The 22897-nt window shown below is 39.8% G+C and overlaps 1 protein-coding gene across 4 annotated transcripts in view; it reads right to left on the bottom strand.

Moving 5' to 3' along the window:
- The window catches only part of RBBP5 (RB binding protein 5, histone lysine methyltransferase complex subunit), a 37557-nt gene extending 14975 nt beyond the window's left edge, over positions 1 to 22582 (bottom strand). The window contains exons 1-6 of one of the 4 annotated variants that reach the window (XM_014829419.3): positions 22414 to 22582; positions 13148 to 13173; positions 11867 to 12039; positions 3715 to 3855; positions 2523 to 2685; positions 1216 to 1325 (exon numbers count right to left, since the gene is read on the bottom strand). In XM_014829419.3, coding sequence (XP_014684905.1) covers positions 1216 to 1325; positions 2523 to 2685; positions 3715 to 3855; positions 11867 to 12039; positions 13148 to 13173; positions 22414 to 22432 — 632 coding nt within the window. In that variant the 5' untranslated portion in view covers positions 22433 to 22582. The remainder of the gene's footprint in view (positions 1 to 1215; positions 1326 to 2522; positions 2686 to 3714; positions 3856 to 11866; positions 12040 to 13147; positions 13174 to 22413) is intronic. The other 3 variants (XM_014829423.3, XM_044757942.2, XM_070497927.1) reach the window with 3 other exon arrangements.
- Between the last annotated feature and the right edge of the window lie 315 nt (positions 22583 to 22897).

Raw genomic sequence — 22897 nt, 5'->3', positions numbered from 1 at the left:
TTTCTATTACTATCTGTTACTTAGAACAGTACCATGAAACAACTAATAACTTGGAGAGAGACTGAGTAAAAATCTAAATAACAGACTAAAATACTTATATATCTAATTGTCATTATCCATTAGAACAGGTTTCATGCTTTCTGTGCACCCCTGAACCCTTTATGTGCAAACTAATCACCGGTATTTGATTGCGATCCAAGATCTTTAAATTGAAACCAGCTTGCTGAACTCAGGAGCTTACAGTTAAATGTATACAAATATTTTATATTTCTGGTCTGTTTTATACACAATATAGTCCTCTTAATAATAAACTAATTATGTCATTTTAATACGTTCAGCTTTTTACTGTAATGATATTGGAAATAAAATGTAAGTTATTTTACCACCTTCTTACAGACTTCACTGAATAACCTTTTTTCGATTCGAAAGAATTTTGAACACGAATGTCCTCTAAGTATGTATGGGTATTCCTACATGAAACAGGATGACTGTTAGCTCTCTTACTGACAACCTATTTCTTCTTGTTTCTGTTGACATGTCTACCACTAGCTGGGTAACCAAACTCATCAGAAAAACATCTGAAATTAAAAGGGTTTAAAAGGGTAAACAAGTTTTATGTGAGTGAAGTGTATGATCATTTACTATGAGCATTCTGTGACATCATCTGATTAGAATAACAGCTCATCTTTACCCGGAGCTTACCCTGCACCAGGAATGTTGTCTAAGTGCACAGCACTCAGACATCTTTTCCATGAAGACACTGCCTGACACCCCCCAGAGAAAGATGTGGCTGCCAGCTCAATATGGTAAATTTTATGAACTTCAGAACCGGATACTGACAGTTCCTAATAACTATTTTTTAAGTAAACTTTTTTTTTTTTTTGAGGAAGATTAGCCCTGAGCTAACATCTGCCAGTCCTCCTCTTTTTGCTGAGGAAGACTGGCCCTGAGCTAACATCCATGCCCATCTTCCTCTACTTTATATGTGGGATGCCTGCCACAGCATGGCTTGACAAGCAGTGCCATGTCTGCACCGGGATCCAAACTGGTGAGCCCCGGGCCACCAAGAAGGTGCTAACTTAACCGCTGTGCCACCGGGCCAGCCCCTGAGTAAACTTTCTTTACAATTTAAGTATAATATACACAAAAACTGACTCAATGTATTTTTGCATTCTACTCACTTTTAAAACTGTCCCCCAAAAGACAAGGTCTCACCTCCCCTTCCGGGCAAATTCTATTGACTTAATGGCTGTGGTATTGCTTGTTCCAGTTGTTACTCTGAAGGAAGCAACGAGATCCTGAGAATCTGTTTTTAGGACCAAAATCTAAAGTTTAAAGGAGAAAAAAAGTAAGTATTCTGATAACTTATAGTAACGAGATCTGGCTTCTGTTTCTAAAACTGAGAAGAGACTGAATAAAAATATCCAGTAAACACCTCTATTCCCAAGTATTCAACCTAATTAACCGGGATTGCCTTTTACCTCTTCAAATAAAGGACAGTGCCTTAATCTGTTCTTAAAATACACTATTTAGTATTATTCACAATAGCCAAAAAGTGGAAGCAACTCATGTATCCATCAACAGATGAATGGTGAACAAAATGTGGTATACACATAAAACGGAATATTATTCAGCCTTGAAAAGGAGGGAAATTGCGGCACATGCTGCACATGGACAATCTTGAGGGCATTACGTGAGGCAAAATAAGCCGGTCGCAAAACGACAAATACTGTATGAGCCCACTCATATGAGATACCTAGAGTAGCCAACTTCATAGAGACAGTACAATGGTTGCCAAGGGCTGGGGGGAAGCAAGGAACAGGAAGTTAGTGTTTAATGGGGACAGAGTTTCAGTTTTGCGAGATGAACAGAGTTCTGGAGATGATGGTTGTGATGGCTGCACAACAATCTCAACGTACTGAATGCCACTGAACCGTATACTTAAGAATGGTTAAGATGGTAAATTTTATGTCGTCTGTTACATGTATTTTACCACAATTAAACAAACTGCCACTTTCTAAAGTTGCCATGAAATTACACTAAGCCATGTGCCCCAGTCAAAAAACAAAACAAAATAAAACAAAAACCAAGGTGCCTAATGGACTACAAACTCTAAGCTTAAAAGGGACCATAAAGTTCCCCAAACCTGACTTCTTACTCCACAACACTGCAGGTTAAGCTGTCCTGAATTACACAATATTTACAGAACTAGGTATCAGACATTTTTATCAGAAGTATTTCATTTTATAATCACTTTCACATTTTATAATTTAGTAATGGCTCTTCATTACCAGCATCCAGTAAAGGCCCTTCCGTCCTTTTCTAGGCCAAATAATCTGACCACTCTAAATCCAAAGAACAGAAATTACGGCATGACAGAAAAACAGGCTACATTTGCCACAGGCAGGAGGCATGCTCAGTCCAGGGACAGAAGAAGTTTCAAAGAACTAGTAAGCGTGAAATGAGCCAACCCACAGGATGAGTAAGGCTTATTTCACTAGCCTCTAAGCTTCTAGGCTTACCTTGCCTTTTGCATTTCCTGTATAGATATATTCCCCTCGCCTATCAAAAGATGCAACCACGTTCAGGTCGGAGTCGTCGTCGACCGGCAAGACAACATGCTTGGAATCTGAAAGGGTCAACATGACAGGAGCAGATTTCATGGGACACACGAGAACCTTGTTCCTGTTTAAAAATATGAACAGTACATTGGCTGTTGCTTTGGTATCAGAAGGCTGATTCTCTTGCCCTTTTCCCTGATCCCTATCCACTACCCTCATCACCTCTCCCAGCCCAAGCAAATTTAAAATAGGGAACAAGTCTCAAATCTAAATGTTTAATAATAGGGAAATGACTAAGTAAAGTTATAGGATCCTACCTTGACAAAGTAAAATGGAATCACTAAAAATAAATACAAAGATGTAGCAAACTAGTAAAATATGTATGAAATAAAGTGAAAAGGCAAAAAATTAAAATTATGTAAAAAATACATATTTAGGTACATCTAATATGCATATATGTGCTCTGGGAGCTATAATGCACTATAAAACAAGCTTTATACTTAAAGAAAACTTGACTAAAAGAGAACCCAGAGAAATGAAAAGTTATGTCTGGGTAATGGAATGGTGAGTAACTCATTTTTGTTTGTTTGTTGTTTAAGATTTTATTTTTCCTTTTTCTCCCCAAAGCCCCCCGGTACACAGTTGTGTATTTTCAGTTGTGGCTCCTTCTAGTTGCGGCATGTGGGACGCCACCTCAACACGGCCTGATGAGCAGTGCCATGTCCACGCCCAGGATCCGAACCAGCGAAACCCTTGGGCCGCCAAAGCAGAGCACACAAACCCAACCACTCAGCCATGGGGCCGGCCCCTCATTTTCTTAAACATAGTTTTAATATTGAATTATTTCACCCTACTAAATAAATTCAAATAATCAGGGAGGAAAAAGCCAGGTCCAAGCAGTTATTACATTTATTCCCACTTTTGCCCATTTCTTAATTATTGGCCAGTTTTTAATTATATAACACAATAACACTCTCCTTAAAATCTGTTCAATAGAGCCAACCTAGAGAGAAAGATTATTTTATGTAGAAGGTTTCAAGAGATGTGTGCTTTTGCCTCCTAAAACCTTAAACTGACATTGTCATGAGTCTGGAGCTAATCCATATAGAATGAGACCCCACCCCAGGAAAAAAAGAGCTCAGATTAAACATACTGATCTCTTGGATGATACTGGACTTTTAAGATGGGTGAAGGGAATCGAAACCTCTGGTCGCAGTCCCCTGAAAGAACGTCCCACTGCGACACTATGTTATCAGTGGAAGCACTCACGAGCTTGTGACCATCTCGACTCCAGCTGAGAAGAAAAAAACGGTAACTTAGCACATATTCCAAGTTAAAGTACATAATACAACTTTTATGGATAAAAATGCATAAGTCACACATATTGCCCTAATTGCAAGGGTCAACAATATTTCCTTTTTTACATTCACTCAAATCCACAACAGCTTTCCCAATTAAGCAATAAATAACAGTATTTTCATGACATTTTTGTATCTAGTAACAAAAGCTCTTAATAGCTTAAGATAACACAAGTGGCTCTGTGAAATAAGAGACTCAAACATTTTAGAAGCATCTACAATCAGCTAGCCCTTAAATGAGGACGTAACAAATAATAATTTCTTTTTAGGGGGAGGGGAGGGAGTATCTGAGCTCTCTGAGGTTGTCCCAGAAGTAGCACCATCACAGCGTAAATAAAACAATAAGATAAGCACCTGTTGCTTAAAGTAATTAAGAAAGGAATTAATTCCTCCTGCTAAGGTACAGCTAAACACCCAGGACATTACATATAAAACAAACACAAAAAGACTCTGAAAGGCATAGAGAAGACAGACTGGCTAGACACTGCAGAATACAAGGAATGATACAATAATGAGTTCCTTGGATTTTCTTTTCGCCTCATATATCCTGGATAGGGTGATGGAGAAGTCAACAACACAGTAACTCCAATGGGCACACACACAAAAAGCCTCAAGAAGAGTCTACTTCCTCCAGCTGAAAGACCAGGAAAGGGCAGCCCAGAGAGAGAGAAAACTTTTAGACAATCACTCTACTCCAGCAACCACCACACAGAAAAAACTGCAACCCCACCTCCAACCCAGTCGACAAGGTCTAAATGGAGACTCTTGCCCAGTTATAGCAAGGTACCCTTCCCCCCAACTGCACTGGTGTCAGAGAAAGCTCAGTGCGGAGCCAGACTTTCACACCCCCCAGGCAGTAAGGAGGAGCCCCAATGCAGTGTTAGCAGAGGCCACGTGGGGAGTAGAAACAAGGCACTCCTATCCTTCCCTGCCAGGCCAATATTAGCCTAGAAGACCTCGTGGGGAGCCTGAACTTCCAATCCCACCCAGCATAATGAAGCCAAGTGAGAAAGTTGGACTTCTAACCCATTTGGCAAAACAAGATAGTGCCCTCCCATCCTCCCTGGTACTTTATCAGGGAAGGTCTGCTAAAAGAGAAGACTTAAGTTCTACAGTCTCAGAACACAATCCTCAAAATGCCCAAGTTCCAACTCAAAATCACGATCAACCGATCAACAAAAAAACCTCAATTTGAATGAGAAAAGACAAGAGATACTAACACAGAGATGACATATTATCTGACAAGGATTTTAATGCAGCCATCATAAAAATGTTTCAATGAGCAATTATGAACATGCTTGAAACAAATGAAAAAAAACAAAAACAAAGTCTCAGCAAAGAAACAGAAGATACAGAGAAGAACAACAAAATGGGAATTTTAGAACCGAAAAATACAATAACTAAAATAAGCTTTACAGATAGGTTCAACAGCCAACAGAGAAGAGGAAAGAATCAGTGAACTGGAAGACAGAAGAATAAAAATTATCCAATCTGAACAACAGAGAGAAAACAGGCTGAAAAAATAGAGAGCCTCAGGGACCTGAGGGACCATAATAAAAGACCTATTATCCATACCACTAGAGTCCTGGAAAGAGAGGAGAGAAAGCGGGGCTGAAAAGTATTTGAAGAAGTAATGGCTGAAATTTTCCCAATTTGGCAAAAGATATAAAACCTAGAGATTCAAGAAACTGAGGGAACCTCAGACAGGATGAGCTCAAAGAAATCCACTCCAAGACAAAGACAAACTTCAGAAAAACAAAGACAAAGAAAAAGAAAAAATCTTGAAAGCAGCAAGAGAGAACCAACACCTCACCTCTGGGGACAATTCACATGACAGCAGATTTCTCACCAGAAAACATGGTAGCCAGAGGAAGCGGCACATTTTCAAGTACTTGAAAGAAAAGAACTGTCAGCCCAAATTCTATATCCAGCGGAAACAACCTTCAGGAATAGAGAGGTAAAAGACATTTCTTGCAAGCAGACCTACCCTAAAAGACCTACCCTCAAAGTTGTTCTCTAAACAGAAAGGAAGTGATAAAACGAGGAATCTTAGAACATCAGAAAGAACAATGAAAAAAAGAAAAACATTGGTAAATACCATAGACTTCTTTCTCTTCTTGAGTTTTGACATTTGAAGCAAAAATTCTAACACTGTCGGGCCGGCCCTGTGGCATAGTGGTTACGTTCGGCACACTCCGCTTCAGCAGCCCAGGGTATGGTTCCCAGGCGGGCCTACACCACTTGTTGGCAGCCATGCTGTGGCCGCGACCCACACGCAAAGTAGAGGAAGACTGGCACAAACGTTAGCTCAGGGCCACTCTTCCTCAAGTGAAAAGAGGTAGACTGGCAACAGATGTTAGCTCAGGGTGAATCCTCCTCAGGGGGGAAAAAATTATAACACTGTCTCATGTGGGTCTCAATGTACAGACAGGAAATACTTAAGAGAATTACACTATAAACGAAGGTGGGTAAAGGGAGGTGAGGTTTCCATACTCAGCTTGAACTGGTAAAGTGTCAACACTAGCAGACTGTGGTAAGTTATGTATACATAACGTAACACCTAGTAACCGCTAAAAAGCTATACAAAGAAACACCCTCAAAAATAACCTAAATAGGGGCCAGCCCCGGGACTGAGTGGTTAAGTTCGAGCACTCCGCTTCGGCGGCCCAGGGTTTCACCGGTTCGGATCCTGGGCACACACATGGCACCGCTCATCAGGCCATGCTGAGGTGACGACGTCCCACATGCCACAACTAGAAGGACCCACAGCTAAAGATGTACAACTGTGTACCAGGGCGCTTTGGGGAGAAAAAGGAAAAAAAATTAAATCTTTGAAAATAATAATAATAATAATGACATAGATAAGGGACCGCCCAGTGGCACAGTGGTTAAGTGCACACGTTCCACTTCAGCAGCCCGGGGTTCGCCGGTTTGGATCCCGGGTGCAGACACGGCACTGCTTGGCAAGCCATGCTGTGGCAGGCATCCCACATATAAAGTAGAGGAAGACGGGCATGGATGTTAGCTCAGGGCCAGTCTTCCTCAGGAAAAAGAGGAGGATTGGCAGCAGATGTTAGCTCAGGGCTAATTTTCCTCAAAAAAAAATTTTTTTTAATTTAAAAATAACAGATAAATCAAAATGGAATTCTAAAAAATGTTCAAGAAAACCACAGGAAAGCAGGAAAAAGAAAACTGAGAAATGACAAACAGAGGAACAAACAAAAAAAGAAACCCCAAACCAGTATTTACCCAAATTTTGCAACAAAGAGGTGTTGCTACTGAGGAACCTGGCAGGCAATTTACCTCCGTGGTTAAGAACATAGGCTCGAGAGCTTATATTCTTATGCTGAAGAACTTACGCTGAAGCCTAGACATTACCACCTTTCAGCTATGTGATCTTAGGCAAATTATATAACCTTTCTGAGCTTCAATTTCCTCACCTACAACATGGGACTAACAACAGTATCGACCCCCAGAAGACTGCTGAGAGGATTAAGATTAATACATATAAAATTCTCAGCTCAATGCCTGGGACATAACAAGTGCTCAGAAAACATCAAAAATTATGTGTATCAGAGACAAGATAAATGTATTCTCAGACTCAGGACTTGAGAGACAGAGGCAACAGGGGTAAAACGAGGACGTGAACACAGAGGGATTAAGTTCAAGTCTGCAGACAAAAGGACTCTGCCGCCTCTCCCACCAGCTCTAGAACACGTGCTGTCATCTTACCCTCACAAAGGCAATCAGAAGATCCTTCTAGAAAATGTAAACCTAAAAAACAAGAGGCCTACAGATGCTGTAACTTGAGGAATCACAAGAAAAAAGCCAGCCAGCCACCCAATTTCAGTGGCAGATGGGAGGGAGAGAGCATAAACTCACATACTGTACACCATAATGGCAAGTCCATGGAAAATTTCTGAAATTAACAAACCACGAAAAAGTAACAGACACGTTATTTAGAAATATGAAGGTGAATATAAGAAACACACAAAACGAATGGAAGTACACTGGGAGCGGGACAATATCGGGAGTAGGGAGAGAAAAGGGACACCTTTTGCTGCTGTTTTTCTAAGTCTTTTAGCACAATTTGATTATAGAACAAAACGTTAGTCATGATTCCATTTTTTCTTTAAACCCTTTTGTACTATAATCTTTTTCTTTCACAGCAAGCACGTATTTCCGTTATAATAGAGGGAAATCTAATTTTAAAAATTAACTTATAAACAGAGGTGAAAACTAAGAGGGGTTCTCCCATTAAAAAAATATATTTTTTTTCAATTCAAAATTCCATAAGCCCAAGAATTAAAGATTATTGTACTTCCTCCATCTGACAGTTTTGTTTCTTTCCAAAAGACAGATGGATCCCTATTAAGTGTTAAAGTCTCAGAGACTTGAAGATCAGTTAGTTCTACCTATGGCCCCATCTATTCAACCAGTGCTGAATGGCTTCTGCAGCATCCCCGAGAAGAGGGCAGAAAGTCCAAGCAGGGACAGTCCCACTGATCAGTTCCTTCCTGGGCAGTCTGTCCCATCCCCGGGCACCTCTGCTTGGGAACTTTTCTCTACCCTAAGCTAACACTTGTTTCCCTATAACTTCTGTTCAGTACCCACCAGTCCTCTGCTTCTCCTTGGGCCAATTTTTCTGTCTTGCACATGTCAGCACATTTCAGTTAAAGACCGCTATCACGCCTACCTAAAAGTTCTCTTGGTGAAACTTTCTTAGTCCCTAATATGTTCAAATATTATATGACAATTAAAATAAGTTATATTTTAAATGACTGAATCAAAGAAAAACATAAAATGCATGTTAACTACTGATCATAACTGTGATGTATATAAATATATGTACCAAAAATTACAGAATTATTATCTTGCATATGTACTATGGAATACTACATATATAGGTACACACACATATCTATTTAAAATGAGACACACAGGGGCTGGCCCAGTGGCGTAGCGGTTAATTTCACACTTTGGCGGCCTGAGGTTCGCTGGTTTGGATCCTGGGCACAGACCTATGCACTGCTTATCAAACCATACTGTGGCAGGCATCCCACATAAAGTGGAGGAAGATGGGCACGGTTGTTAGCTCAGGGCCAATCTTCCTCAAAAAAACCAAAGTAAAAACAAAACAAAATAATAAAATAAAATAGAGAGATATACATATATCTCAATAGAGAAAAATATCCACTATATATTAAGTAGAAAAGCAAGATACAGAACAAAATACACAGCATGTCTCCATTTTTTAAAGAACATACACACAGATATGTGCATGTACTTTTTTATATGTGTAGAGAAAAGGACATAGATACATCTTACAGAAAAAAGATACAGTCCATACTCGGGCTTTGATTTTTCTACTTTATATACTCATATGTTGTTTGAATTTTTTTTTAGTAATCAAGTTTTGTGATAAAAAGTTAAAAAACGTTGGAGGGAGAGGGAGAAAATCTCTTCACTGTTCAGATCCTATGACCTAGTAATAAGACACTTTTGGAAGTGGACTCTAACGAAACATCACAGATCAAGCACCTACCAGGCATCTCCACTAAGATACCTGCATTCATGCAACCAGGATCTCCATGCCTACTAGACGCGGGGTGCAATGCTAGAAGCTGGGAATACAGCAGCAAAATGGCAGACAGACAAGGTTCGTGTATCACAGCACTTATCCTCTTCCAGGGCAGAGATTAATAAAACAAGTAATTGCACTAAAATATAAGGAGACATGCACCCATGACCTCAAGCTCACCATTTCCCCTCAAATCTTATAATGGTATCTTCATCCAAGCCAGAAACCTGAGGATCATCTTAACATCTATACTTCACTCGCACCCCTTTATCTAATTAATGACAGGACCTCTTATTCCTACCATTTCTCCTATCTGCACCACTCAGCTCCATTCCCACTTCAAGTATCCTTCTCAACTCCAGCCTAGACCACTGCAATTCTTCTCTTATCAGTCACTGTCCCCTTCTATCTCTCTTCTACATGCTGTTCTAGAGATCTCTCTAAAATACAATGCTCATCATGTCACTTTCCTTCCTAAAATCTTTTAATGGCTTCACAGTACCTACAAGGTGAGGTTCACATCCACAGTGTGGCACACAATGTTCTCCATGAGGCTCTCAGCTTACCTTGGCTGTTGCCGTATCGCACCTCTCATACCACAATCCACTATCCTGAACTACCTGCAGGTCCTCATCCTACCACGCTTGCTTCAAGCCGACGTGCCTTTACCTGTGCAGTGCTCTCTGCTTGGAACAAAACTGGCAAATACTCATTTTGCAAGTTTCAAGTTAGAAATTACCTGATCTTTGAAGCCTTCCCTGATGACCATTCTCCTCTAGTATAATTGATTATTTCCTCCTTCAGACTTTCACCTCCACTAAATCTCAAATGTAGTTCTTGTATAGGACCTATAAAGCTTCAGTATATGTACCTGTATGCACACACACCTCCCTCTACTAATCAAGAATCTCCCCTTATTTGTTTCATGTCTCCAATGCCTAACACAGTACCTAGTACATAACTCATGTTCAATGTTTGCTGAATGAATAAATACGAGAAAAACTTTATGCACAAAGACATTCACTAAATATTATGTAGCAGAGAAACAAAAAATTACTAAGGAAATTATGGTTTATCTATCAGAAGATATATAGCAATAAAAAAGTTTTTAAAGGCTATGCAAGCAAGAAAATTTCTGGACAGTGTTAAGGAGGTAAAAAGCAAAATATAAAATAGAAGATAGCACAATTATGAACTCTGTTTTAAAAACTGTATATCAAAATATATCAAAATATTTATAATTTCTTGGTAATATAGTAGTAACATCTGGGTGGTGGAACTATGGCAGACAGTAGTGCTTCTTTCTACTTTGCTGTATTTTCCATAATTTTCTAAATGATTCTATATTATTTTATAATAAAAATATATGTATATTTTTTAACAGTTCTCAAATTAGATTGCAATAATGGTTGCACAACTCTGCAAATATATAATAAAACCAGTGAATTGTACACAGAGTGAATTTTATAGTATATGATTTATATATATCTTAATAAAGTTGTTAAAAATATACTTATCTTTTTAAATCTTCATTGTAAGAACACAACAATAAAAAAGAAGTGAAATGCAAAGGAGCTGGAAGAGACCCAGAAGACCATTCAGGCTGGTGCTCTCACTCTGCACATTAGAGAAAAGTTTTGGCCAAAGCTGCCGGTTCATCAGCGGCCCAGCCTAGCCTGGGATTCAGGCCCCTCTCAATCCAGGGCTTTACAGTACCACTGCTGGTTCTACTTACACAAAAGGAAAGATGTTACAGTTTAATAAATCGAGATCTGATGAGGTGCTGTTTTTGGCCCCAAGTTCATTTAAAAGAAGTAGTGCTCCAAAATAAAGTTTTCTGAAGCAAATAGGGTAGTCTTAGAGAGTAAGAGAGAAATTCCTGGGACTCTATATTACACCAGATTTCAGCTCCATATCTTTAACAGAAAGCCTTAATAACTATAATTCAATGAAGGAAGAAGCATGCCTGTGATCACTGCTGGATAAAACTGCTGGAATTCAAGAATCTAGACAAAGCTGGACCAGATGTCTTCCCAGCTTCTCTCCTAACCAAAACTTTTATTTTAAATGAAAGGTCAATATCACAAATATTACTACAGCTGCAATCTGTAAATATCTCATTTCAGTATTGTTCTCAGACACAGCCTGATATACATCCATATTACACCGAATTTCTCTCCACAAAGGTGCTTCAAGGACAGCATGGGTTCAAGGTCCACCTAAGCTATGAGAAATTGTATTACTAATGGCTAAATATTTAAAACTCTAAATATTAAAGTATCTATAATCAGATTGGCAATTACACAGTTACCATTAATCCCTCTAATTTAACTCATATTAAATACATTAATATTAAAATTACTTACCATAAAGAACAGACTGGATGGATGTGTGCACTAATTATTTTAGCAATGCCTCTTGTCAAGAAATCCCAGATGACAATTCGGCCATCATTACAGCCAACTGCAAGCAGTGTGCCCCACCTGTTAAAGGTGCAAGTCAGGGCCATGCTGATACAATCCAAAGTTCCATCAGCTTCCTAAAGATTAAAGCAAACACAGAAATATAGACAATAATGCCAGGTATCCAAATTACTTCTTAGAGGTTCTCTACCATCTATGATACTCCTCTTGAATTTAAATTATGATGTATCATATACCAAAATAATCTACGTGTCTTCTTATACATATTAAACTAGCCAAAATGAAGAGATATTTATAAAAGCTAATAGAATTTTTGGAAACAGATGTGATCAATCCCTGACATCACCACTGTAACTTTGTACACACACTCTGGAGAGCAATTAGGTAAAAGATAACAAGATTCACTATAAGAGTCATCCTATTGACCCAGTAATCATAGTTCTTGGAATTTATTCCAGGAAAAATTATTTAAAACAAAAACCCTGGAACAGCCTATATGAGTAACATTAGGAGAGTCAAATAAATTATTTTATATTAATACCAAACCATTTAAAACAACCATAATGACTACACTGATACATATTGCAAGTATTACAAAATATTTTTACATTTAAAAAAGTAAAGCAGGGGCCGGGCCCGTGGCCAAGTGGTTAAGTTCGCCTGCTCTGATTCAGAGGCCCAGGGTTTCGCTGGTTCCAATCCTGGGCACGGACATGGCACCGCTCATCAGGCCACGGTGGTGCAGCGTCCCACATGCCACAACTAGAAGGACCCACAACTAGAATATACAACTATGTACTGGGCGGCTTTGGGGAGAAGAGGAAAATAAATAAATAAATAAAATGGTAAAATCTTTAAAAAAAAAAGTGAAGCATACTTTTAACATACATACTAATTACTACTACGTGAAAACACTGATCAAAACTAGAAAAGCACACAGGGGAAAAAACCTACGTAAAGGCAATGGTACTATTTGTGAAAAACCCTACAATCAAAGTCTTGTTTTAATTTAAAGGGAAATGAATTGTAAGATTTACAACATTATGGTGAGATTTCCAGCCAATATTGCCTATCTCTCTCTTCCCCTGCTCAAAATTAAACATTTAGTTTCTTCTGTTGTGCAAAAGGGGGAAAAAAAAAAAGGATCCAAATGCATTTTCCACTCGAATACAAAAGCTAGTGAGTTACCACGTTCCTAAAATGACAACAATACTATACTCTTACCTCTGGATAATTCTGCCCAAAGGACTCTGCAACAAAGCAAAGAAAGAGAGTTGATGGAACACGTGCAACATACCAGGGATCCTACAGCTCATGAATGGTGGAGAGCAGTGGTCTGCAAAGTGTGGACGGGGGAACTGACACCCTTTCAGGGACTCCACGAGGTCACACCTATTTTCATTATCATACCAAGATGGTATTTGCATTTTTACTCTCCTTATCTGATAAGTTACAGGTGAGTTCTCCTGGGGCTATATGACCTGTGAGGTTCCAACAGAGACTGGTGATGTTGCAGGAAGAGATGTAAGAATGTGCCGACTTCTATTTAGGCAAACATGAAAAAGATTTGTAAAAACGTAAAACAATACCACTCTTCTCACTCAATGTCTTTTGTTTTAGAATAGTTATTTTTCATAAAAATGTTATTTATATAAACATGTAATGGGGTTACTATGGTTATTTTTATAACAAACTTTTAAAAATTGAATCAGTCCAATTATCTAAGTCCCAACTACTCTCTAAAACCTTATTAACAGCAGCCAACCAGCAGTGATCATTCTCCTTCCTAATAGCTTTTTTTTTGCCGAGGAAGATTTGCCCTGAGTTAACATCTGTGCCAATCTTCCTCTTGCTCTATGTGAGCCACTGCCACAGCACAGCCACCAACAGACAAGTGGTGGAAGGTCCACGCCCGGGAACCAAACCTGGGCCACCAAAGCAGAGTGCACTGAACTTAACCACTAGGCCACTGGGGCTGGCCCCCTAATAATAGCTTTTAGGTTGTAACATAATCTGGTAGTTGGTTAAACACATAATTCTCTGTATTAATTTCTTAAGCAAACAACATTTTGCTATCAACATCCCCAAATGCTTTTCCTATATTAAATTTGATATCTACACATTAGTAATAAACATTTCAAGCTATAGATGATGGTATGATCATACTCTCTGCTTGTCAGAGTTTGATTTCAGCAGCAGCACCATCTTGGTCAGTATTTACGCGTCTCATTACCTAAATACCTTATTACAGTGGTTTCTAAACTATACTCTGAGAACCACAGGTCCAAGAAAGCTGTTCTACATTTAGGGTGTTAAATAAGATTTCGTTTAAAAAAGTCTACTGCTTTAAAAAAAAGTCTGAATACCAGTTTTATTATAGTTTGTCCTTCATGAAAATTAACAGAAAACTAAATAGTGAAAACATTAAAACTAACTAATCAAAAAAACAGAAGCCCTACAGTTAAGAAAACTAAAACAAAGATGAAGCTAAAGGTAAATAATTGCCAAAAAAGGTAAGTATCTTGATTTATCTAATGTGTACCACACTTACGGTGGCTGACTGCATTCAGTTATGAAAGAAAAGAATGAAATGAAGTGCTGAAACCAGATCAAGCTAGTTTTTGAAAGAAATCTTTTTAAAGTTACTAAAGTAATACATGTAAGTAATACAGAAATGTATCATTAAAAAATCAAAGAGCCAGCCCTGCTGGCCTAGCAGTTAAAGTTCGATGCGCTCTGCTTTGGTGGCCCAAGTTCAGTTCCCAGGCACAGAACCACAGCACTCATCTGTCAGTAGCCATGCTGTGGTGGCAGCTCACAAAGCAGAACTAGAAGAATTTACAACTATAAACAACTACGTACTGGGCCTTTGGGGATGAGGGGGCGAGGAACGAAAAAGAGCAAGATTGGCAACAGATATTAGCTTAGGGCAAATCTTCCTCTGCAAAAAAAAAAATTTACTAAAAAAAACTTTAAAAAAATGATAATTTCCTCCCTGCAACCCACTCACCAAGCTAAAAGTTTCCATATATTTCTATATGCTTATACAAACATGTATTTAAGGTTTAATTTGTTTCTTAAATAAAATACTACACATATTATTATGTGATTTGCTCTTTAGGAATATATCCTACCCATCTTTCCAAAGCAGTAATATAGATCTATATTCACATGGTTGCAAAACAAAAAAAAGGAGTGTTTATTCAAAAATTAAAAACAAAACAAACAAAAAACCCACAGCCTAACAATATAAAGTACTCAGAAAAGGGCAGAGTGTGACTTGCTGTACTGAAAGAAAGGAAAACCACACACAAGAATCCAGAATCCAGGGACCCTTCCAATGTGTGATAAGCCCCCCAACACAGATTACCCCTAATTCTGTACTTTTGTTTTATGTTTTGGGGTGGGTTTCTTTTTTTTTTTTTTCTTTTTTTGAGGGTCACCTTGGTTGACAAGACTACAATACGGAGTTTAAAGGAGCACAAAGAGAAAGTGACATATAAGAAAGACCAAGCTAGTTTGGGGTACTCTGGTTGAAGGGCCTGCACGAGAACGCTGTCAAACAGGGTTATGGGGCACAAGGCCATTTCTTTAGAGAGTGTTCAAAATCACTTTTACATGCTCCATCCTCCTACCATCTACCATTTTGTGTTACAATTAGATTACTTAAGAGAAAAAAAAAAGATGCCCAAACATATGAATGCCAAAGAGATTTAACTTCATAACACGCTTGATAATTGAAAAAGCATGAATGACTTTCATAACAAAATACACATTTCCGAAACTGATTACAGAAGAAAAATCCCTGACTGGACCAATGAATAAAGAACACACTGAAAGGCCGGTAAAGACGTACCATTCAAAAAAATAAAAAGGCAGGAGGATCACATGATTTTGTGAACAATTTCTCCTAAATCTCAAGCAGTAAATAGATACTACGTTATTTAAGCTATTTCTGAGCAGAAAAAAATATATATTAGTTTCTTATAAAGCCAACATAACCGATACCAAAACCTGATAGAGACAGTACAAAAAAGGAAACAAGAGTCCCCTTCACTTAAGAACATAAATGGTTCATGATATTTCATCTTTAGATTCTGCAGACTTGAAACGTAATTTCTAGCAGCATATACAACTATAAGCAAATTCTAAACACAAAGAATCTGGAGTTTGTTACTCTAGCATACAAGAAGGCACTATGACATAGCAGAAAAGAAAAAAGGAACACGATGAGGGCAAGACCACTCCAAATACCTTCACAGCACAGTGCATTCCAATGCACCTCAGTTAGAACGTTTAAAAGCCATATAATCCTACCAGTAGATGCTGAAAAAACATCTCCTAAAACTCAATAACCATTTTTAATAAAAGGAATAGAAGACTACAATAAAGATAAAACTATTTACCAAAAACACAATTATTCCAAAAGGTGAAATATTACAACCATTTCAATTCATATCAGCAACAAGAAAGGGATATATCACCATCATTAGTTAGTATTATCTTGGAAGTTCCAGCCCATGGAAAGAAAATGAAATAACTGGTTTAAATGTTGAATATGAGGAGATAAAACTACTTCTCTTTTGCTGATGTCACTGAAAATCTAGAAAACAGAAAATGAACAAGACTCTAACAAGAAAACTACCCAAATTAATAAGAAAATACTGGTAAGCTGGTTTGATATAAGAAAAATATTCAAACATTAATAGCTTTTCTTTACATTAGCAATTAGTATACAGAAATGGAAATGAAAGGGAAAACTCCATTCACAACAACCACAAACATATAAAATATTTAAGGAAAAAAGGTAATAAGGAAGACACAGGACATGTATGGAGAGAACTATGAAGGCTTTGTTAAGGCCATAAAATCTGAACAAATGAAAAGACAATCTGCATTCTGGGATGGGAAAGCTTAATGGCTTTCTCCAAAAATTAATACATTTTATGCAATTCCAGACAGATTAAAGATAAATGTAAAAAACAAAATTTTCTAAATGTACTCTAAGGCCACTGATATATGATAAAGGTGGCATTTCAATTTAATGGGGAATTTATTTAATATATGGGGATAGACAACTGACTATCTATCTGGAAGAGAAAAAAGTTACAATTCCTCTTCCATATCACATATAAAAATAAATTCAGGTAAATTAAAAATTTTGCGGGGGGGGGTAAGGAAGATTGGCTCTGAGCTACAAATCTACTTTGTATGAGGGATGCAACCACAGCATGGCTTGATGAGCAGTGTGTAGGTCAACACTGGAGGTCTGAACCCGCGAACCCCAGGCTGCCGAAGTAGAGTGCACAAACTTAACCGCTGCACCACTGGGCCAGCCCCTAAATTAATATTTTTAAAAAACAGAAATCTAGCAGACCATATGTGTGATGTAGGGAGTAGAAGACCTCAACCATATGAGGAAACCCAAAAAAAAGGGAAATGCATTTGATTACATGAAAATTACAACATTCTGCATGGCAAAAGTTCTGATAAACAGATTCAGAAAAAACTGCAAAGCAAAGCAGATGACTGGTGAGAGTTGACACATATATTATAAAGCAAGCTTACACATCGATAAGAAAAAACCACCAAAGAGAAAAAGACAAAGAATCTGAGTAAACAAGTCACAGAACAACATCAGATGGCGTCTCAGGAAAATAGTCAAACTCAGGTGTCGCCAGAGAAACGTAAATCAAAACAAAAATTACATGCCACTGGCATCCATCAGACAGGAAAATGTCGAGAGACACAACATCTACTGCTGAGGGGAAGATGGGCAAAGGGATGTTTTTAGGGGCCGGCCCCATGGCCCCTGAAGAGTGGTGTAGGTCTGGGCCCGGGATCCAAACCTGTGAATCCAGACTGCACAAGCGGAGTGCGTCAAACTTAAGCACTAGGTCACAGGGCAGTTCAGCACAGAATGGCTCAGGGCTAATCTTCCTCAGCCAAAAAAAAAGCCTCTCAAAGGGAAGGGGGCAATGAACGAAAGGGGTAAAGGGACATATAAGTAGTTGGCAGATAAAAGTTAGGCTACTGTGGTGAGCATGACACAGTCTAGACAGAAACTGATAAATAATAATGCACACCTGATATTACGCAATGTAATAAACCAATATGACCTCAATAAAATAACTGGGGAAAAAAAAACCTCTAGAATCTTGCCCAAACCTGACCTCAAAGTTACTAGTCTGTGATTTGCAAAACACACCTGCCCTTTATTTAAAGTCAAAATTTGCCCACCTCCTTTCTTGCAGCATGTCCTCCTTTCTCTGCCCAAATCTCAGACCACCAACAGTTCTTTCACTTGCAAGCTCCCTCAGAGCCAAGGAATGTAATTCAGCCAAGAGAAGGGAGCTAAGTGACCTGCCTTTTTAAAATCTCCACCACTGAGGGCTTTTCTTGGCAACAACCAATGTTCACTTCATTTGCTCCATCCAAGAAAAATCCTTTTTCCCAGAGAAGGCAAAAGAAAAACAAAAAGTTACACATTACACTACCCCTTTGTCTATGAAGTCCACAGTAGGCACACAACAGATACGTGCCGGTTGTTGAATGAACAATTTTAGTATTACACCACCAGCCCAAGCAGCAAACTCCTCTGCTCTTCACACCCCCATGTGAAACACCCTTTCTAGTTGCCTCGGGTTTACACTCCTGGCCTTCAATCACACTAGCTTTCCGGACACTGTTCTTAAAAGCCAGTGCCACCCTCACGTGCTCACACACCTTTCTGGACTGAGGCTGGACCGCTTTCAGCGCAATCAGACCGGCTTCTTCAGGTGCCGCCTCCTTTTTTTCTCTTAGGATGCTTTCTCCAAAATGCCTTTTAGTTTTCCCAGGCCTTTCCAGCTTTCTTCCTCCCAGTCTCAAGATGGAATAATGTCTAGTCTCTAAATTGCTAAACATCCACCTCCTTAAAGACTTGATTATCATGAGTTCTAAAATTTCATGGACCTTCTCTCCCAATGGTCCTATTATTTTCTACTTGCCAGCCAATCCCTCCCTTTTGTAACAGTTAGGTCCAGAGTAGAAGTTTGCATTCTGCTTCCGCGATCTAACAGGTGATGACACAATTAGTGGCATTTCTTTCAGAGAAATACAACTTGTGGCTGTCTAGATAACAGACCCCACCCCGCCCCAATCTGATGCCATCACCACCATAATTACTACATGTCCTTGGCTCCAGTCTTGCCTCCCTCATCAAATCCTTCACAAAGCTGCCACTGCCAACTTTCTAAGCCTAAAAACTCATCATGCCATTCACTTGCTTAAAAATCGCCCTTGCTAAACAATACACTAAACTCCTCAGTGTAATTTTAAGAAACAACTTCAATCTGGCCCCAATCAGTATTTTCCATTTTATCTTGGGCTAACTCCCCACCAGCACCCAATGCAGACCCTCACACAACTCATCCCAAGCACCAGATGCAGACCGCTAACCACTTCCTCAACATCCCACACACACTCGCGCCTCAGAACGTTTGCCCTGCTGTCCTCCACACTGGTAATTACCTTCTCCAACCTGTCCCTCCAGAAAAATCCTACTCCATCTTTCCAGACAAGGGTAAATGGCACTTCCTCTGTAAAACCATCCTCAAATTTTACTGCCACCCCACCACCAACAGTGCAGAATTAACTGCTCTTTCGGCTGGATTCTCATAATGCATTCATTTACCATGTTCCATATTACACACAATCACTAGCTTACATTTCTCCACCTAGTTCTATGCATTTATCAAGGGCAAAGGCTGTAGCTTATTTCAATGTTTTTCACACAGCAAGACTCAATTCACCGTAAATGGCTAAGTCAATTTAGTGAGCCACAACCAGTTTTTTAGTAGATTAGAAGATATGAGAGGACACTGAACATAACCAGGATTAAGCATAATTTCAAGAAACTTAGTTACATGTGTATGTATATATAACAGATTGTGAGAGAAAATATATTTCTTACTGTGAGTTGTGGTAGAAATAAGTTTGAAAAACTTATTTCCCTTTGTATCTCCAGTACATACCACCTGATACACAGCAAGTGCTCAAAATGTGGGTGCAGAAGTAAAATTAGTATCTTGAGTGTCCACATTAGTAACACGTGATCACGTGTTTCCTTGATCTAGCCAGATCCCCTTTAGTGTGCTCCCACAATCACATCACTTCTGTTCCTTTCTCCTTTTTATTTGCAGTCATTAACTTTCTCGCTCTAAAACCCAGAGTCATTTCCATCAAACGTATATCTTTTGGACAGAGCATTCTTTTAAATTGTCTAACCTTCCAATGCTAAATGCTCCTTCCTAAGTTTCACCTTCATGAATCCTCTGTATCATTTCAAAAAAACCCTTTCCCGTGACTCTGCCATCTCTTTCAAGGTACTACCCTATCACCTTTCCTCCATCCTTAAGTTTTTAAAATAAGGATCAACCATTTGCCTCCATGTCATCTCCCGCACCTTCCTAAAATCACTGTAACCTGGCTTTGCTCAAGTTGCTGAGGGTCCCAGGTGCCTAAGGACTAAACAGAGCAGCCCTGTCTCAGCTCTCAACCTCCCATGCTCCACAACTCGCTTCTGTGGAAGACACCACACCAACCTACATTCCCCTCGACCTCTACGTGCAAAAACATACGGAAAGCACCTGAAAATATGCCTAGCTGATAGGAAGTACCATACAACTGTTAGTTTATTTATTATCATTTATTTCTCTTCTTATCTTCTAAACATAGGTAATTGTCCAAGATTCTGTCCTCAGTAGTTTTCTTTTCTGCCCCTCCTACTTTCTCCCTTGGTCTTGTTCTCTACACACCAGGTTTCAATTAGCCCACCTGCAGGATTACAAATCTCTCTCCTAAATCCAAACCTAGCTCCTAAACCCCAGATCCACACTCAACATATCCAACACTGTCTGTTCCCAATGTCCTTAAATATCCGTTAGCAATAACATTATTGGCTGCCATCATTCTGCACTTCACTCTTCCTCACCACCAGCACCCCACCACCACCGCCGCCCCAGGCAACAATTCTCAAATTCTGTCAACTCTCCCTCCTCAATGTCTTCTCATTCCATTTCCTAGCTCAAGCCTTCTTTATCACTCATGTGCTCTAGCCCTCCACAATGGTTTCACACTCTCCAAGACTCCACTATACATTGCTGTCAGATGAATCTTTAAAAAAATCATAGCTCTGACTGAGTCACTTACCAGGTCAAAACAATCCAACGGATCTGCCTTACTTTCCTTAAAAAGCACAAACTTCTCAGTTGTGGCATTCGAGAGACGCCACAAAACAGAAGGCACCAACCCGTCTCCTGGCCTTCTCTTTATTCATAGTACCCACAACAGGGCCAAGCAAGAAAATTCTTCAGGTCTTCTCTCACTGATGTCTTAGCTCAAACATATTCCTAACATATTCTAACTCCATATCTTCGTATTTCACTCTGTCAATTTTTTACCAATCTTAAGTGTCCACTCAAAACTCAAACTCCTCTACAGGTTTTTTTTCTTCCTGATTACCTTTTTCTTCCCCTGTCCCAAAGATATTCACTTTCTCTTCTAATATTCTTAGCACTTGGTAACAGCTCTTAAAGGCCGATCTACATTCTGCAATATATTATGGCTACTTACATAACCACCTTAACTCAGCTGAACAAAAAATTCCTTAAAGGTGAAGACCATTTCTTAAATAATCCTGTAGCCCTTTGGACAGCAGTACATCTTCTGAATTTATTTTTAAGAGAATCGTACCATTAAATACAGCAAGTCGTCTAGGAGTTCTGGAAAACCTCAGACATCCCTAGGCTACCATGCTAAATACCTAATGAAACCCTAGAAGAAAAGAACTCCAGTTTTTAAACAAGCCGGGTAAGGGGTAGGGAGGAAATGACTTCGAGGGTAACAAAAGGCAACTGCTTCTGTAGTTCACACTTTGGTGTTCCATACAGCGTCCCTGGTAGTTAAGGACCTTAAATAGGAAGTCAAGATAACCGGATTCCAGTGCCAACTACACCATTTACTTCCTCAGTGCCTTCAAGTCACTACCCTCTGAGCCACATCTGTTCAATAAAGGACTTCTATTAGACCTCCCAGTGCCCCTCCTTAGGCATCCCGGGTCTCTAGAAAAAGACTGGGCCTGTCCAGGCACCCAGCCCTGACAAGTCTTCAAAGCTTCCCCTCAAGCCTCACTTCCCCCGATTCCTTCCCCAATAACTCTGGTCCTGCCCGCTCTGGCTACCTCAGCACCCGTGATCCCTGTAATCAAAGCCAAGTCACAAACTGTCCCTATCACTCCACAACTGACCTGAAAAGGGCCTCGAGAAAGGCAGTGCATTCTGCTCGGGCAGAAGCTGGGCTTCCTCCTGCCGCGGCCGCCCCACATCGAGCGCCCGACGACCCACCGCAGAACGGCGTCCCCGAGGCTGCAGCCCGCTTCCCCGCCCGCCCGAGCGCCCTCCTTCCCAAGACCGAAGGGTTCTCTAGGACGCAGCCACCGCCCTCCTCACCCAGCAGCTCGAGGTTCATCCCTGAGGACTCTGGCCGCCTGGTCTCGGCTCCAGCAACGACGCCTGCTCCCCTGCCCGCTTCCCAGACCTGCGTCTCAGCGCGGGGCGCCGCGGCAGCCAGGCGCAAGCTCCGGAGACTTTCTGGGTGAGAAGACCCCGTCACTTCCGCTCTCTTCCCCCGCCTTCCTTGTTCATTTCACGTGGGCTGTCCATACATATGCCTAACCAAAAAGAAGAACAAACGCTCTCGGAATCATTTAATTGTGGTATTTTTTAAGGAATAAAAATCATACCATCACTAAGTTCCTTAAAAAGTGCAGATATTTGAGGCTGTTTTCTCCCAGATCATGTAAGTGAGGCAGAAAGTTCAGGCATATACTTAGACTACTAGTCCTTGCTATGTTGTGTGTTCATCGGCATTGTCCCGGCGGGAGGCACCAGATCACGCAGGAAAGGTTCCGGGCAAGTCCGACCGAAGTCGGGG

This window comes from Equus asinus, chromosome 25 (genome assembly GCF_041296235.1).
Source record: "Equus asinus isolate D_3611 breed Donkey chromosome 25, EquAss-T2T_v2, whole genome shotgun sequence".
In the NCBI taxonomy this organism is placed as follows: domain Eukaryota; kingdom Metazoa; phylum Chordata; class Mammalia; order Perissodactyla; family Equidae; genus Equus; species Equus asinus.
This window is presented reverse-complemented; position numbering and strand designations above follow the sequence as displayed.